Source organism: Ambystoma mexicanum, chromosome 1p, assembly GCF_040938575.1.
Source record: "Ambystoma mexicanum isolate Mex_15411 chromosome 1p, UKY_AmexF1_1, whole genome shotgun sequence".
In the NCBI taxonomy this organism is placed as follows: domain Eukaryota; kingdom Metazoa; phylum Chordata; class Amphibia; order Caudata; family Ambystomatidae; genus Ambystoma; species Ambystoma mexicanum.
In genome coordinates this window covers 1,456,277,582-1,456,296,115 of record NC_090921.1, presented here as the reverse complement: position 1 = coordinate 1,456,296,115, position 18,534 = coordinate 1,456,277,582, and the positions used below count along the sequence as shown (strand labels likewise).

Below are 18,534 nucleotides of genomic sequence, written 5' to 3'. Positions count from 1 at the left end.
GTTAGGAGTCCTAACATTACAGCAGTCAACAATGCCCCTGAAAAGCTACAAAATAAAAATATTAGCCACGTCTTAGATTGCATTTAGTAGACCACAGTGAAGGCAGCAAATAACTTTTTATAAACTGATGCAATTATTTAATATTGTTTGTGTGCACAGCGAATGATGGGATTTTGCAATAGGGTTACAGTAATTATGGACAAAAACAAATAAATAAAACAAATGGCATCAAATTTAACTAGAAAACTTTTTTATATGAAAAAAGCAGATTATAACAACATCTAAGGATAAATGACATCCGAGTTTAACATTAAATAACTTAAGATGACAGCCAAGTCAATTCTTCAGATAAATAAATCTACAGTTCCCAATCTCATCTCTAACAATTCGGTAAATAAAATGCCAGAGTTAATTTGGAGGCCTAAACAACTGAGAAGCACAAATAGGGTTTTACAACGATTTATACAAAAATAGTTAGGCTAATGCTTATTTACACATGTTAAGTTGTTACATGGTACACAAATCAGCATGTCGGACACTTCCTACAAAATAAAATCAAAGTTGGTCCAAGTTTTTGGAGGAAAACTACATTCTTGTAAAGAAAATGAAAACATTTCTTAAAGGAAAACTTAATTTAAGTCAAATTATGAACTATAGTTATGCCATTCGTTACATGATGAATCACAAATAGAATAAACATAGGAAAGCAGCTTGAATGTCTTCTTTTAGAGCTTTGGTTAACTTGTCTTTGTCCTGTTCCAAATCTATGTTCATATCAAAAGCATATCTTAAAAACCTTGGAGCTTTTCTTAACAAATATTTGCTTTCTTTGGCACCCGTTTTTCTATGTTCGAATGGTCCATGGAAATTACAAAATGACGGAGGATAAAAGGAAATCACAACGTAAAAATGAGCAAGAAAAGCGAGCTTTCCATGAATTTCACAGAAAAATTAGACCACTGTTTATTCTCTATAAAGGCACTGTTTGGGAAACACTAACATAACATAGGAAATGCAAGATCAGTAATTGGCTCTGCATGCTTGTAGGCTCCACCAGGCTAATAATACTTTGAATTTAACAACATGCCTAGTGTGGTGCCTGGTGCGAAATGGCAGGTTTCCTAACACATGAAAACATGTAGAAAATTTAATTGTGCACTTTGGTAATAAAGGTAAATTGATCAAAGTATGCCTTGCGAATTTACTGGCATTGCAGCAACACTATTCTACTGATCAGTCAAGGTGTTTTCAGCCTTCACAGGGTGTGGGACGACAATGGTGGTATTTTATGGTAGTAAGGCCACATTTAAAGAAAAAGAACAGAGTAATGGCCGATATCTGGTTTAAACAAAGTAGCCTTCTAGACAGACAATGGTAATTTCACACCCGATTGACATGGCCCGAGTCACTTGCTAATGTGAGAAATTGTCTTTAATGTAGAACATTTTACAAATACAAAATGATTGTGTGCGCTTTAGCTTAGGAAGATATTTTGATAAACCTTCTACATTATTGTCTTTATCCCTTGAAAGAATTTTCCAAAAAAAGAAGGCACTTGAGTAACACTGCTGGACAACTGAAAAGTAATAGAATGTGAGATACAGCCAAAAGTCCCATTGACTGTGCATTATAAACAGCTATGTGATGCCTAAAAGACTGCAACAATTTAGCTTAAGGGAAAATAAGGAATTGATGTATCATTTTTCCAAAATACAATATTTATAGGAGGAGTGTTGCTAGGGTCTGTGACGTCCATAGGTAAGTGATTCTATCAGCCCCTACTAGCACTTGACCTCGATTTCTGCTCTTACCGTTGCACTTGCATCTGCTGGTCGCACTTGTATTTATTGTCTTATTTATTTTACTGTTATCCTATGTACTGCACTGCACCCCACCGCACTTTTCCCCTTCCTCCCTCCCATGCACTAGCGCGATCTCAATGTCACCTGGTCTAGTAGGATCGTTGTCTTTCTCCCTCTGTTTCCCCTCGCTTCCTCATCGCGCCTTGAAACACTTGTGTATAGGTGCGTTATACATGCCATAACATATCACATAGCAGGAGTAAGGAAAGTGGTTTGGTAGATAGTGAGGGACTTGACTGAGGAAGACTTGGAAGAGAAACACATTTGTGTAAATAAATCTGCTTACATGAATTTTTTAAAATTGGTTAATGTGTCCACCTGAAGAAGGATCATCCTAAACTTCCCTTGGTAAAAAAAGAGATTCTGATAGAACAGTTTGAAAACGGCATACAGGTAACAGCTTATTTTCACCACAAAGAACTCCGAAAAGAAGTAGAAGCCCTGCGCTTTGAGGAAGACACGTCTATGGCTTGAAGGAGGATAAGCAACTTTTGGACTTCCAATCTTAGAATGTTGTTCTCAGACCGGGCAAGAGACGGGTGGGTAAGATGGATTGGGGCAATAGCAGGTAATGGGGCAATTGAGATGGAACATAATTCCTGCGATAGACAAAATCCATCGGGAAATTGATATTTTGGGCAATGTAGTCTCAGATGGTAATCGATATGACCACGCATTGATGTGGTTTAGCGCAAGACTTGCAAGTCATTGTTTCATCTTGGTGTATATATTGTAGGCTTTATGCTGAAATCTCTTGCCACATTTGGAAGCTTGGAGGATTAGTCTCGTTTGCCAGTATGCCCAAAGGTAGAAAAAAAAAAGACAAGCACAGTCCAAACGAGGGATAAGTATACATTTCATGTAGATGCAAGCACTTGAATCCCATAACAGGGTTCGAAATTGAGGGGAGCTAGGAGTTATATAGCTTCTGCTTGTAGCACAAAAGAGCCTTTTTAGCTTGACATCAGGAGCTACTTTTAGCTCCCCAGGCCAACCAATTCTGAACAAACATACCTATGTGACATAAGCTCTGTGCATTTGGGACAATTTATTAATAAGTATTAGGACACATCTTTATAACAAAAAGCATACAGGGTCATAATGGAGAAAATGTTATGTTTGCATCTTTCGTGGAAGTTAGGTTTGCGTAACGCTATTTTCTAGCTTCTGGCTCCCCAGTGGAAGCTCCTGCTCACTGGTTAATGCTGGATACTCAGGAGCTGCTTTTAGCTCATGATCATCTAATCTTAAATTCGATCCCTGCATATCGGAGAGAATCACTATTTCCGTAGGCTGGCTAAGAGCAGTGGTAAAGTGGACAGGAGTGGTGTTCCTCTACTTTGTTTAATTAAGTTGTATTATTCCCATGCTTTTATTTGAAAAAGAAACCGTCTCATTACAAGTGAGACGGCAAGTGGTAAAATTGGCAGTAACTCAGTTACTGCCAATGTTACCACTGCACCAGATTATGAGTTTTGGTTTTTAGTGAGGATTTACCTGCAGCAAAACCCTGGAGGTAAATCTTTCCACTCAACGTCAAAAAAAGGCAGACTTGGTGGAATTACTGCAGCAGTAATTCTGCGGCAGTAATTCCACAAAAAAAGCCCCATTGGGTCCAACAGATCCAAAATAAATTGGGAATTACACCGCCACCACCACTTGTAATCAGGCGGAAATTCCTCCTGACCAAGTGGCGGAAGTGGCGATTCCTCAAGGCTATTTTTTGGAGGATTTTCCTCAGAACTTCCGCCTAACTCGTAATGAGGCCTTTAGTCCAACGTCCCCTTTCCTCCATCCTTGTGCGGCGACCCCAAACATGGGGACGGTATCAGAACCTTTGGCAGCGAAAAATTGAGTTTCCCCTTTAAATGTAGCATTGTCTGCAAAGGTGCTGCCCTCGGTGTGGGAACAACCGCCCCCCCCCATACCCCGCAAGCTCCACCCTCCAGCGCCTCACCTCAGTGCCCTTTGAACATATCGGACAAATAGATACCTGGCTATGCTTTTTACATATTAGTCCCTAGCATACAAGTGGGGGAAGGTGGGTGGGGTGTATGGAGGAGAGGGGGGGGGGGGGGAGGACTACGGAGCTGGAGTCCAGGGAGTAGCGCTTACAGAACTGAGTGGCCCAAGTAGCCGCCTTGCTGACGACATTCCAATAAGAAAGCCTCTGAAACGCGACAACCGTGGTCTTAGCCCTGACCACATGGGCATGAATCCCCTCAGGAACTGGTTTGCCCATGGCCGTATATGCCTCTGAAATGGCCTGGACCATCCAACGGGCGAAAGAAGCTTTGGAAGCCTGGCTGCTGGGAGACCAGCCCCCATAGGTGGCAAACAATCCCTCAGACTTCTGAAAGAGAGAGGGATAGAACTTGAGGTCCAGTGAATGCAAGGCCCTTTCTGCCTCAGGTTGCGGGTTCGGAAAGAACACTGACAAGCAGATTTCCTGATTTAAATTGAACGGAGAGACCACCTTGGGCAAGAAGTTTGGATGAGTGCACGAGATGTCCATGTCATTATGAAACGTGGTGAAGGGCTTGCATAATTACAACGCCTGCAGCTTGCTGACCCTGCGCGCAGAGCTAAGCGCCACCAATAGTACTGTCTTCAGTGTCACCAACCTAATGTCCACCAAGGCCATCGGCTCAAAGGGCTTACACTGCAAGGCTGCGAGAACCATGTTGAGGTCCCAAACCGGATGAGGCCTATGCACCGAAGGTAAGAGCTTGGACAACCCTTTGTGATGAGCCTTAACCATTGTGCTGGCTGCCGGAAAGTGATGCTCAGGGGAATTTTTGTGAGCCCCAAATGGCCACCAAATAGGGGTGGCAGGTGTCCACATGAACACCAGAGCGAGCCAGATGAGTAGAAACTGCCAGAACGTCATCCTGGGGCAAGGTGATGGGGTCCTGCCCCTTGTCACGAGCCCAATGGCAAAATCTAGTCCTCTTACTGTTATACTAGGATCGAGTAGACTGCCTCCTGTATGATGTCCCAGTTGTCTTCTGAAAACTGAGCATGCTGCAATCTCAGCTGGTCAGGAACCAGGCCAAAAGGGCCAGCCTGGCCAGGTAAGAGTGCTGAACTGCCCCGCCGTGCTGCGCCAAGAAGCCCCTGCTGGGGACCAGAAGAGGAACATGCCCCTCTGAGCAGAAGGTCCAAGAACCACACCCTCAACAGCCAGTATGGGGCAATCAGGATGAGGCTGCAGCCAACCCATGTCCGGAATTTGCAGAGTCTGCTGTAGCAAAGTTGGAGGAGCAAATGCATAACATCAGTGGCCATACCAGCCAAGCTGGAATGTGTCCCCCCCCCTAGAGACCACCGGGCCACCAAGAAGGCAAAGCAGGGGCACTTGGAATTCTGAGGAGATGATAACAAGTCGGATCTGGATACAGGTTCTCTGGAACAGGGGCAACAAGGAGTTGATGTGTAACTCCCACTCATAGGTGTTGAACCCCAAGCGATGCAGCTGGTCCGCTTCCGCGTTGCTGTCCCCTGGGAGGTAGACGGCTGAGATCTGGAAGGGACCATTCCCATATTGCCACCGCCTCCATGCAGAGGACGGTGGGGGGTGGGGGGTGGGGGGGCGGTCGACGGGTACCACCCAGCTTGTTCAGGTAAAACATTTTTGTGGAGTTGTCGGTCCTCTCCAGAACGGCAGAGCCCTTGATTAGAGGCAAAAAAGCCTCGAGTGTCAGGCCCACTGCCCCGAGCTCGAACAGATTGATCCGCCCTGCTCATGAATAGAGTGTTCCTCCAGGGTAGCCCCCAGTCAGAGGCAAGGAATCTATCGTCACCACCAGGGTGGGCTCTGGACAGGCCGGGGCGGGGTTTCCCACTGCCACATTGCAGTCCATCAGCCACCAGAGAAGATCCGGGATGAGGAGCAGAGGTATTGGGATCCTGTCCAACTGAGACTTTCGTCTCCTGGTCCTAATTGGCCACCAGGTGGAACTGGAGGCGCCTCATCTTGAGGCGGGCATGCTGGACAGTGAGCACGGCATTAGTCCGAGAAGGTGCTAGAAACACCATGCAGAGGTGGTCGAATTGGCCAGAAAGTGTCCCACCAACTTGTGGAGTGAGAGGACCCTCTCGGGTTTGGGGAACACCCACTGAACTACGGTGTCCTAGCGCACTACAACACCAGATCCTGGGTGAGAGTCAGCTGTGACTTCTGCCAGTTGAGGAAGAAGCCCACTTGGTGAAGAACATCCGCAAGCCGTTGGCAGGAGTGCACCGCCCCGTCACGATCAGCCAGTCGTCCAGAAAGGGGTGTAAGTGGTGGCTCTCCAAGCAGAGAGACCAGCCACGGCATGCATCAGCTTGGTGAACACCATATGGGCCAAATTGAGGCCGAAAGCCAGCACCTTGTACTGGAAATGGTACGACATAATGGCACACATCCTTGAGGTCTAGGGAAAACATCCAGTCCTCTGCACACAGAGTCCACTATGTGCATGGGAGTAGTCATCTTGAAGCGTTCAAGCAGTAAAGACAGGTTGAGGAAAGGCAGGTCCAGGAATACCCTAAGGCCAGTCTGGTTGTTCTTGTGTACCGCAAAAATCCTAGAGTAGAAACCGGAGGCCTTGGAGGAGGCTTGCCTCTCCAGAGGGAGAGCAGGCAGAAACTCTGAGAGCTCCCACCACATCTTCTGGTTAGCCGCGGCTAAAAGGAGTCAGCTTGCTACAGATGCAGTTTTGATATGGCATAACAGAGTTTGCCCAAAGACTCAACGAAATTCGATTCCTTGGAAAGACAATTGGAGGTGGCTCTCGAGGAGGAAGACGACGGTTTAGAATAGAGGGAAGCTGCAGCCACTACTGAAGAATGCGGCCAAGGATGGGAGGCCAGGAGGATTGGCTCCCCATCCGCCAGCCTGAAGCTGCTGTCCAACGTCCCTGTCCCACCCTGGGCATCATCATCTTCACTATGTCCTTGAGGAGCCCCCTTAGCTGTGGGGAACGCATGATGATGGCACGCGCCAATTGGTCCTTGCTAGTTGCTGGGTCCCTTGGGGACCAGCACTCTGAAACGCTGGGGCCCCACTCCTGGTCAAATCGCCAAGGCATGTGAGGGGACTCGATGCCTGTACTATACAGACTGCCGCCGTCTCCAGAGGGAAGGGGACTGCAACCTTCTTCCAAGGGCCATTCAATGGGCGATAGCATGGGAATGCCCTGATTCGAATCCCAAAAAGACCAACGGCCTTACAGGCTCTGCCAGGTGCCTATTGGCCATTTTGGGGCCTTCTGCAATGGCCTGTGAAGGAGGGCAAGAAGGCTCCGAGCCACATGCAGGATCAGACATGGGAGGACACATCTTGGGTCCCGAAACCTGAAACAGCAGTGTCGACCTCAGAGACCACTCTGGTAGGTGCAGAGCCCTCGGCTGGCTGGCTGGTAATCGAAACGCCCCGACCCATGGCCTCCGAGCGATCTCTGGTAAGCTGTGCGCCCTCTGCACTTGCACCAGTAGTTGTGCTGGATCGTGCCGAGGACTAACTCTTGGCGGTAGAACCCGACGATCCTTTAGCCCTTGGGGTCGAAGAAGAGGACGAACTTGATCGCCCTTCCGAGGACAGCCCGGTACGGCCCCCGAGCCCCTCTGCTTGGGAGCCCGTAGCCTTGACGGCCTCCGGCCTGCCGAAGGATACCCCAGAAGAGCCCCCCTGGCCACGTGGCTTGGCAGCCAGTAGCCTTGGAGGCCTCGGGCCTACCAGAACCCGAATCTAAGGAACACTTACTTGCCCGAGGGGCTCCTGTGAAGGATTTGCCCCAATGAGAAGCCGTACTAAACATAGGGCCTACACCTTGTCTTGCCGAGAGGTCTTGTAGACGAAGTCCTTAAAATGCGCTGGAGGAGAAATGTGGAAGATCTCCCTCCAACGCAACAACTAATTCTTCAATGTCCGATGACGAGAGCATTGCAAGCCGTGCACACGTCCCAGCGGTGGACGGCACCCAGGCACCCAAGACGGAGTGCATGGGGGTCCGAGTCCGGGAACGAACAGTCACATGAGGCACATCTCACGAATCCTCCTGCAGCCGACATGCGTAGAGGGAAAACCAAGGCACTGAAGGAAGGTGAATAAGATTGAAAACAAAACAGAGGTGAGCAAGCAGAAAATTCAAGTCTCTCTCCCTAGCTGCCATGTCCGACACAGTCTGTATGGAAAAGGGGACTGAAGTGAAGCACAAAAGGGGTCTGGCCTGGGGGGGGGCCCACGCCTGGGGCCACACCCTCTGTGCGCTATACTAAATTTAAAAGGGGAAGCTCAATTTTTCACTGCCAAAGGTTCAGATACCGTACCCATGTTGGGAGATGCCCCACAAGGATAAAGGAACGTATAAAAGTGTAGGAAGCAGTTGAAACTTGCACTTCAGTGCACTACATTGAACGTTCCCTTAAACAGCACGTGCATTTGTTTGTGCGTTGGAGGGGGGGATGGCCTTGGGGCTTGTGGGGAGCAGGGCAGGCCAGCAGGTAACCTAGTTCCACTACTTCTTTTCATACACTTCGACCGCTGGTTAAGCGGTGCATTTCCATTGAACTTCACAAGCATTGTTTTATAATCCTACCTCCCCAAACATTTCTAGACTGAGTATTCACCTACTACCACTGGGTGGTGATGACAATTCATGGTTTTGACTAGGATTAGGAATAGACATCTTGAAGGACAGATTAAGTGAATGCTAACAGTCATTTTACATAAGCAATGACTAAGCTGCTGGACACTGATTTGAAAAAAAAAAAAGAATTTTGTAGTGAAACCTCTGACTGGCATCCAAAGAGAAGAGTGATCAGACCTCTTAAGCTCCATGTCCGGTGTGGGTTGCTTGCCTACTCTATATTATTTGTATTTATAGTAAGAAAAGCAACATTATACGTACCAAAATGCAAAATATACAACCAAGTATCCTACTACTGAATTCCGAAACTGACTACTTGAGAGATTCCTAGATAAAGGAGCAGTATTCCATCAATGACAAAACCTTGAAACAATCGATTAAACTTCCTGTACATGAAAAACTGGACACAAATAAAACATGATTAAAAATCGACATCTAATACATAATTAAATATAGCAATGCTGGCAACAATAGCACTTGATTTGTTAAACCATAATTGGTTGATATGAATGCATAGACGTTCTCCATACTAAGACCAAAATGTCACCATGCCCAACCCAACTGCTTTCTTCCATGTACATACCAGTTAATCTGATCAAATGGAGCAGTAACAGAACATGAGAAAAGGAAGCCATGTATTTATGTGGGAGGGTTAGGGATTTGCAAAGCGCTGCTTCCTCAGAGCAACTGAGTGGGACAAAAAGAGGCAACCAGGGTCTGGAAATTAAGAGCTTAGAGGAAGTAGAGAAAGGTTACCATTTAGTGGTGAAGCCCAACCCACTGAAACGTCTGCAAAGATAATAAAACGTCAAGCATGGCACTTAAGACATCGGTAAAGACAGACAGACAGACAGAGGCGTCTCACCAGGAATTAAAACAAAATGATAGAGAAGATTGTACTGAAAAGCATACAATAACATTTTCAAATCCTAACCACCAGTGCCCTTCCAAAAAAGAATGCAAAAGAAGATCATGAACACTGGCGGGACTGTTAGGTCATGTCCTTAACTATACTCGAGACCCATCAGGAAAATAAAACTAATTGTGCGTCATCAGAAAGATTGTATGCGAAAAGCTGTGGCATACGACTGCCTAGTGCAACTTGGGTGGCACTGCATAGATTGCCTCTTTGTACGAGATGCTTAATTAGCAGGGAAGCAGCCATCTGTATTGTCGAAGTTCAGCAGAATGGAAGACTGTTAAATTACCATAAATTATCAACAAACAACCATAAATTATATAAATACAATCGTACGTTGCTCATGGTAAAGTACATTTGGGAAGAGACATGTAACTTGGTGAGCCAACTTTTTCGTAAAACATAACAAAAGACTGGGGTGAGTACAGATATCGGATCGAAGGCACAGGACAGAGTTAAAACATTTTTTTTAGAAAGATTGAGTAGCAGTGTACAATTTCTTCCACTGTCAAGATCTAAAAAGCAACACTACATGCATTGACAAACCCGAAAGAATTCACAAACACTCTGCTTTATCTATACCATTAGCCAACAATTTGAGAAATTCTCTACTTGATCGAACAAAGCCAAACCTATTGAGAGTGGGAAATGATCCAGAAGGATTTTAACCACGTTTGCACCATGTTTGGAAAAATGTGGCTAGCCAGGAACGCTTGTCAGTGGACATAAGACAACAGCACTTTTAGTTGCATTATGAGACCAAACAATGTGAGAAATAAAGTAGCGAAGAGAGAGGGGTAGGCTGCCAGGTTCTCGTGGCAGAAGCACCGGCAAGCAGGAACACAAATTCAGCCTACAAAGCGAGTACAGGCCAACTGCAAAGTTATGTTGATTTCCATATGTTGTCAATATTATTGACAGAGATCTAAAGAATCACAGGAAAATGTGCATATTTACCAACACATGATTGACTTAAATTCTAGTAGGACTGAGTCTGAGCCTTCACCAATCATACCCAAACTTTCAGAGGCAAAGAGCAGTCAGGAAATGTCAATTTTTCAAAAGAGCCGTCTACCTTGGCAGAATTCCAAGGCGGCCCGGCCCGATATGCATACATTTCAAAAGACCTAAACACGATTAAGTTAAACAAGGCATCGTTCACATAATTTAAAGTGCATATTAAGACCATGTTTTCCAACCTTGGGATCGTGTATGCGCAGACTATGCCATAAGAAATGGGACATGATTGTGTGTTAAAACAAGCATTTGCCGCTATCCAGTGTAATAAAAAATAACTATAATGCATACTATTCTGTATTTTGCATTGTCATTTATGGTTGAAAAAAGCAATATATTCTGAACACGAAACCAAGTCAACTTTACATTTTGCTAAAACGAAAAAGGAGTCTCTCCTTTGTCCCACTCCTGAAAAACATTAATAAATAGTGTGCGAGCCAAACATTTGTTGCTATTGTGTTTTCAGGTAATTGGGTATTGGTGACGGGCTCAAATAAAAATAATTATACTTCCTGTCGATCAGAGTGATTTTGAATTACATACATGCTGATCAGTGGTCTCAAGTGCGGTGTTGAGGAATTCCATGAAGTTTTCCATGAAGTTTTCAAACAAAGATTTTCAGCATGTACTTCCTTCCAAAACATCGTCCCATTATTGCACCATGTTGGATACTCCATTGGGCTGATGCTAAAGCAGTCAGCGTTTTTTGTAGAATTTACAAAGCAGACTTATACAGCACTGCAATCAGGAAACAAAGTATTCCCCAGTAACAACACATCTGCTCAGCTAATACACTTGAAGAACCAAAATCCAAATGATCAGCTTCCTCCTCCCTATAGAAGTTGCTAAACGGAGATTAAAATTATGCCATTTCTAGTAGCATTTAAGATCCATGGCATCCAGAACGCAGTACTCTTCGACGAAAGATCTTTTCAGCAATACTCAGTGTTATGCATGGTTCTCCTACTCCATGATGGCTCCATTGTCTGCAAGAGCTACCAATTCCAGTGTACATGCTGAGAATCACACTCAGTGGCACATACGGTGTCTAGTTGACAGATTTACAAAATTCGTGACGTAAATCGAACTGTTACGCCCTGATAAAACACATTTCAGTAAATAACAGGGCTGTTGATGAGTCTCTTAATGGTTTCTCCTGTTGGACTGTTCGCTTAAAAGGAGTCGCTCAGAGTTCTGTAACATGCATTGGGTAACTTGGATGAGTGGGTACTTGAATACTGAGACGCCGGATGTGGCAACCATGACAGAGAAGATGACTCTCCAAGGGGTAACAACGACAATCTTCTTCATCATTCAGTTGAAGTCCACAGTCCTAAAATACAAAAGAAACAGTCCTTAATCAAATGGGTGGTGGACGTCTTCAATTCATAGTACACAGGTCTTTCAGTTTTAAATGACCAACATTACCACTTCAATTGGGAGTGTGAAAACCAATCTAATTCTTCAAACTGTAGCCGCTAACTACTTGTATAGGCCCTAAGCTGAAGTCTTTAATAATAGATAAACACCTGGTTGAGGGATAGGACCAGAGCCTGTGAGTGCATAGAAACATTCATTTACTAGTAAAGAATGATAGCTGTTAGCCTTAACCATCTTTTTATGCACCCGATTGTGAATTTGGCCCATAAGCCTGATGAGGACCAATAAACTAGCATTCTGGACAGGCTTTTGAGTCAATAATGCGTCAGACATCTTTCACCATCTCATGGCAAGGGTGATTAGCTAGCAGCATTAACTGGCTCACCAGTCAACACTGCATTCAGGAGCATTTGTAGGAAGCAACTTTAATGTGCGCTCTCGATACAGGAGGACAAAGCAGAAATGTAAACATCAGCACATTTTTCTCACAAGTCATTCAGGTGTCCTTTAACGTGACTGATCATGAAGTGTGCTAAAAGAAGGCCCATCAAGGCAATCCCTGCCAGGGTGATTCTTTTCACACGTTACAGATTATAATGAAGACAGTTAAGCAAATTCTTGACAGTCAGCAATCACAAATAAAGCAAGTCATGCAATCCAAACAATTAGATGCTGTGATGTCTAGATCCAACTGTCAGTTAAATCTTTGGGCCTCATTCCGAGGTTGGTGGTAAGGGGTTAACGGCGCCGGTAAGGATGCCGGGGCAGTTAACCCCTTACCGCCGCATTACGACGTCCCTTAGCGGTTCCCACTAAGGGCGGCTGGTTTTACCAGGCGCCCTTAGTGAGAGCCGCTAAAGAACCAGGGAGCTAATAACTAGCCCGTTATTAACGGGCCCGTTGTTAGCTCCCTCCCCATTCCCATTGAGCCCTATTGGAATGGGCCGGTATTTCCCCATTCAGGGAACCCGGACCCAGTATGCTGTATGGGGGTAGCCATGGCGCTATAGCACCATGGCTACCTCCATACTTGAAATGACCCCCTTTGTCTTGGAAACATCTAGACATGGCCTCAAAAAAGGCAGAAGGATACATACAGACATTTGGAAGGTCCAGTGGTCTAATGGTAACAACTTTAGAAATCTACCAGTAGGGCATATAATTCTGTAAAGGGCAGATCTTTGAGGAGTATTAAAACAAAGCTGCAGATGTGGTATGTAGACAAAAGAAAGTTATCATGGCAGAGACTGTACCTCGCCTGAACCTTAACAGGCTTCATTTTGGTAGTCTGCAATTCTATACATCTGGAAATTCTAACGAGCAAGTTCTCCAGAAGAAGTGTTAAAAAAGAACTTCCTAGACAAAACAGAGTCCCGTGAGCAGTTTCAGGGCTGAAAATTGTGTAAAATGTACAACACAGACGGAAACTCCAAATGAGGCCAGTGAGGCAGCTATAGCAAGAGAACGGTTACTGTTTAAAGCACTAGGGCCTTTACATGCATAATTAAATGAACAATTGACCTATATAGTGATCCAAGGATCTAGATCTCTCGATGAGCATTTTCTTGCTTGCCAAGAGAAGAGCATTTCGAGTCAATCTTCAGAGCCCCTACAGTATTAGACGATTGACAAACGTTTGGGCTATCCAGAGCAAATAGATTGTTTGTTTATTCATTTATATGGCGCACCGGACCAGAAGGTATGAGGGCGCAGGCATAACAAAGATATTCTCAGCTTAGTTACAGTACTGTACATTAATTTACAAAGTGTACATATGGTAATACAGTTGCGAGGGAAGCAGTGAAGTACAATTACAGTTTATCCATATTTACAATATTTATAACAGAGATGTCAGTTATTGGTCTTTGTTCTTTTACCACTGGATGTAATTACGTCTAAAGTGGGGTAGGTTTGCGGTGCTCTCACGTAAGGTGGTAAAGAATCCCAATGTTGGGCTGTTTTCACTTGGAAGCTGTTGCCGCCCATTTTTGTTAGCTTGAATCTAGGAACGGATAGCAGGTTTGCATTGCCATTTCTAGTGTCTATATTGGCCGTGTATCTAGTTATTCTGTCGGCTAGGTAACGGGGGGCTGCATTGAGGCATTTATGAGTTAGGGAGGCTACCTTGAGCAGGATTTTGTCGGTGGTAGTGAGCCAATTGTGGGTTCTCCTAATATTAGAGATGTGTTCTCTCTTAGGGAAGCTGAGCGCTGCTCTGAGAGCATTATTTTGTAGGATCTGGATTTTATTGATAACCTGTTTATTGGCACCTACATAGATGGTGTTGCAATACTCCAGTTTGGAAAGTACAAGGGCTCTGGCTAGAGTAATGCAGCTCTGGGTAGATAGGAAGGGTTTGGCTGATCTTATAAGCTTGCATGTGTAAGTTGTGGTGGAGGCCATGGAAGGAGAGGGTAGAGTCAAGGTAAATACCAAGGGTTTTCACTTCCTTGGCTACTGCCATCTATGGTGAAACTGGTGTAGTTACAGTCCAATTTGTTTAGGTTAGTGGAGGATCCTAGGATGATGAGTTCAGTCTTGAAATCATTCAGGCATAGACTATGGGAAGCCATCCATGCCTGGATGATGAGGTACACCTTGTTCACCAAGGCCAAATCCGTGTTGTAATCTCCTGTCAACGGGATGAGGATCTGGGTATCATCGGCCTAGTTAGTGTAGGTGATACCCAGACCGTCGTGATAGTCAAACAGGGGCTTAGTGAACACGTTGGACAGTGTGGGGAAGACACATGACCCCTAAGGGGCCCCGCATGTGATGGGGATGGCGAAGTGGAAAAGACCCGCATGGATCTGTTATTCAGGAATGACTTAATCCAGCCAATGGCTTATTGGGAGAAATGGGCAGCCGAGTCTAAATGGTTGCATAGGATTAACAAGATCGAATGCTACCGAGAGGTCTAGGAGAAGCAGTAAGGCAGTTTTCCCATTATCTCTCAGAGTGTCAATTTGGGCCTTGAGATCAATGAGAGCAGTTTCTGTCCCGTGTTGGGGTCTAAAGCCTGATTGCCGGATACCTAGGAGATGGTTTTGTTCGAGGTATTTGTTGATAGGCTGTCTTGTCTAGGATTTAAGTAGGAAGGGGACGGTGGTGAGGGGTCTGTAGTTTGTGGGTATAGAGGGGTCTAGGGAAGGTTTTTTTAGTAAGGGGAGGACCCAGGATTCTTTGAGGTTGTTGGCAATAGTACCTGATGAGAAAGAGGTGTTGATGAGTTTGGTAATGAATGGTGAGAGGTCTCTTGCTGCATCTTTGATGATTTGTGATGGGCAAAGGTCGCCTTGGCAATTTCATGGTTTAAGGCCAAGTATGATTTTTTCCACTTCTAGTGTGGAGACTTTGGAAAAGCTGAAGCTGGTGAGTGGGTTGGGGTTAGGGTGCTGATGAGTGGGGCACAGGGGGGTGTTGTTAAGAGTTAGAGCAGTTGGTTAGTGCCTCTTTCTTGTTAATTTTGATTTGAAGACCTGCAACTTTATTGGAGAGGGCATTTTGGACACTGGTGCACCATTGTTTATCTTTCATGCAGGTGTCTGGAGCTAGGATAGGTGATTCTAGCTCTTAAGATGGTAAACAGTTCATTAATACTAGATTTGGCTTGCATTATTCTCTGGTCGTACGATTCTTGTTTGGCAAGGCTTTTTTTTTTTTATAAGTGGAAACTATTTTGTTAAGGATCAGCTTAGGATCAAATAGTCTACCATTGGTGGAGACACTGCAAGTATGGAATTATTAGAGGAACAGAAATTGGATACATGAAAGAAGTTGGCATCAAAGAGCTCAGCGCAAACCTCTATTAAGCATTTTTCTGTCCTTAATAGAGAAAAAGGCTAATGAAACAAATTCAAGAAACTGGTGTAAAACTCACTGAGATCTAATGGTATACTTTCTAGAGTGTAAAGTTACCCCTCTGGTTTTCTCTACAGTTGTAAACGTTACCTCTTCTTCAGCACATGTAACCCCATTTACACACGATAGGGTTGATGGGCGAGAAATATACACCTCTAACTTGGTTAAGCGCCCCCCTCATGGAGAACACGCAGGGCACTAACAGTGCTGACTCGTGGTGCCAAACAGGAGCGAGAGGAAGATACCAGATCCCTTAAAGAAATATAAAGACTGTTCACTTGTCATGATATAGCCTTGTAGACTGAGGATGGGTTCATTAACACAAGATAATGACCCGGCTACAAGTAAAGTAGGGGTAGCGATGACGACACCTTGTGTGCTCCATCAGAGTATTAGTACATATTTGCAATAATACACTTTTTAAGGCTGTAGCAGTGTAGTAAAAATAAATTAAAAAGTTACTCACCATAGTGACTAGAGTACTCATAGTCCATAGTCCCCTTTCTTCCATTCTTGTGGGTGTCCCCTCCAGTACCGGCACCTAAGGCAGCAAATAATTGCGCTTCCCCATTAAATGTAATATAGCGCGCTGGGGTGTGGCCTCAGGCTAGGGAGCGCCCCGTCCTCCGGAGCCTCACCTCAGTCTCCTTTGAACACTTACATACCTGACTACGCTTTTTACATATTAGCATACTAGCAGGGGAAGGCTGATGGGACGTATGGAGGAAAGGGGACTATGGACTAGGAGTACTCTAGTCACTACGGTGAGTAACTAATTACTCAAAGGTTCTTCAGAACCGTCTGACCAAACACTGCATCGCTCCTGGAGCTGGTCTGAGTAGTGCTTACAGAAAGCCGACGGAGTGGTTCATGTAGCAACCTTGCTGAGGACATCCCAAGAAGCAGGTCTCTGAAACGCGACGACCGTGGCCTTGGCTCTGACTGCATGGGCATGAATCCCATCAGGAACCAGCCTTCCAGATACCGTGTACACCTCCGAAATGGCCTGAACCATCCAACGAGCGATGGAAGTCTTGGAAGCCTGAGAGCCGCAGGAGCAGCCCCCAAAAGTCACAATGTCTCAGACTTCCTGAGGGATTTCGTCCGATAGAGAGAAAACAGGAGGACCCCCTTGAGATCCAAAGAATGCAGCGCCCTCTCTGCCTCTGCCTGCGGGTTGGAGAAGAACACCAGCAGACAGATCTCCGGATTCAGATGAAATGGAGAGACCACCTTGGGCAAGAAGTTTGGTTGAGTGCATAAGATTACCTTGTCGTGGTGAAACGTGGTTAAGGGCTTGCATGATGACAATGCCTGCAGCTCACTAATCCTGCACGCAGGAGGTGAGGGTCATCAGTAAAACTGTCTTTAGTGTCACCAAGTGGATGTCCACAGAGGCTATTGGCTCGAATGGCTTGCCCTGCAAAGCTGCAAGAACCACATTGAGGTCCCAAACCGCATGCAGCCTATGCACAGGAGAAAAAAGCCTAGACAACCCCTTAAGGTGGGTCTTAACCACCTAGTTGGCTGCCGAAAACACTTGCTATGGGGAATTCTTGTAAGCCCCAATCGCTGCCAAAAATGTGCGGCAAGTATCCACCTGAACTCCAGAACGAGCCAGGTGTGCTGAAAAAGCCAGTACTTCATCCAAAGGCCAGGTGAGGGGGTCCAGGTCCTTGCCATGAGCCCAATGGCAAAACCTAGTCCATGTTTGTCTTTTATACTAGGACCAAGTCGAGGGCCTCCTGGCCATGCTTAATGACGTCCCAGTTATTTATTTATTGTGTATTTGTACGGCGCTTATACATCAAGTAAATTGCGTTTCAAAGTGCCCACAGGGCAGCAGGGAGGGAACATGGGAATGAAATGCAAATATGACAATGAAAAATAGAGGCAGTCCTACTAGGCCTTGTGAGCATTCAGAAAGAGCAACTGCAGAAAGAGAGAAGGGAGTGCTAGGGAGTAGGCAGCTGTTAAGTGACTTGTTGAGGGTGGTCAACTGCCAATAACTAAGTGCAAGTCTGTGATAGCACAGGCCAGTGGGTGCTTAGGCACGTGCTGGGAGCAGGCTGAGGTGATTGGGTGTGGGAGGCCAGGACCCAGGTGGACACATAAGGGCCACGGCTACCAATCTCAACTGTGGGGTTTAGCAAGGGAAGGAAGGAGGAGGTGAAGAGGAAGGTCTTGAGGAGCTTCTGGAATTTGAGGAGATCCGGCTCAAGATGCAGAGGAAGGGGAGGTTGTTCCAAAGGAGGGAGCCAGCCAAGGAAATGGATCAGCCACCAGCTTGCTTTTTAGCAAAGCACTTGACACATGGAGTTGGTGCAGGAGGAAAGTAAAGATCTGGAGGGAGAGTATTTAGTGAGAGCATGTTGTAGATAGCGTGGTCTCCAGCCCTAGACAGGCTTGTGGATGATACAGAGGGATTTGAATTTGATCCTTGCAGCAACCAGAAGCCACAGTAGAGATTTTAGGGATGGAGAGATGCAGTCCCTGGGCTTGAGGCCCCAAGGAGAAGTCTCAACAAAAGCAGGAGACCGAGTAAAAATACTAGGCCACACAGCGGCTCCCAAACAAGGCCCAGACAGGTATCAAATTATCAAGTTCAGAAACTTTCTTGTATCCAAAGGTTATTCAGTGCTCAAAAATAAATAGATGCAGAAATTCATCTGTTGATTTTTTCAAATTGAGGTTTATCCAAAAAGAAGACAAAGCTGTCACTCTTATTTTTTAGTGAGAGGAAGATTTCCGCATCACACGTATGTAATAGACTTAAGGCCAATGCATTTCGGAAAGATTTTCTTCTTCAGGGCCAGTCTGCACAGTTATAATTCAAAAGCAAAATATAACAGTAATATTG

General features: G+C 45.3%; 1 protein-coding gene across 1 annotated transcript in view; it reads right to left on the bottom strand.

The window, feature by feature from the left end:
- Positions 1-233: 233 nt before the first annotated feature.
- LOC138455308 (Wilms tumor protein 1-interacting protein homolog) overlaps positions 234-18,534 on the bottom strand; it is a 521,083-nt gene continuing 502,782 nt past the window's right edge. The window contains exon 8 of the mRNA XM_069607097.1: positions 234-11,766. Coding sequence (XP_069463198.1) covers positions 11,620-11,766 — 147 coding nt within the window. The 3' untranslated portion in view covers positions 234-11,619. The remainder of the gene's footprint in view (positions 11,767-18,534) is intronic.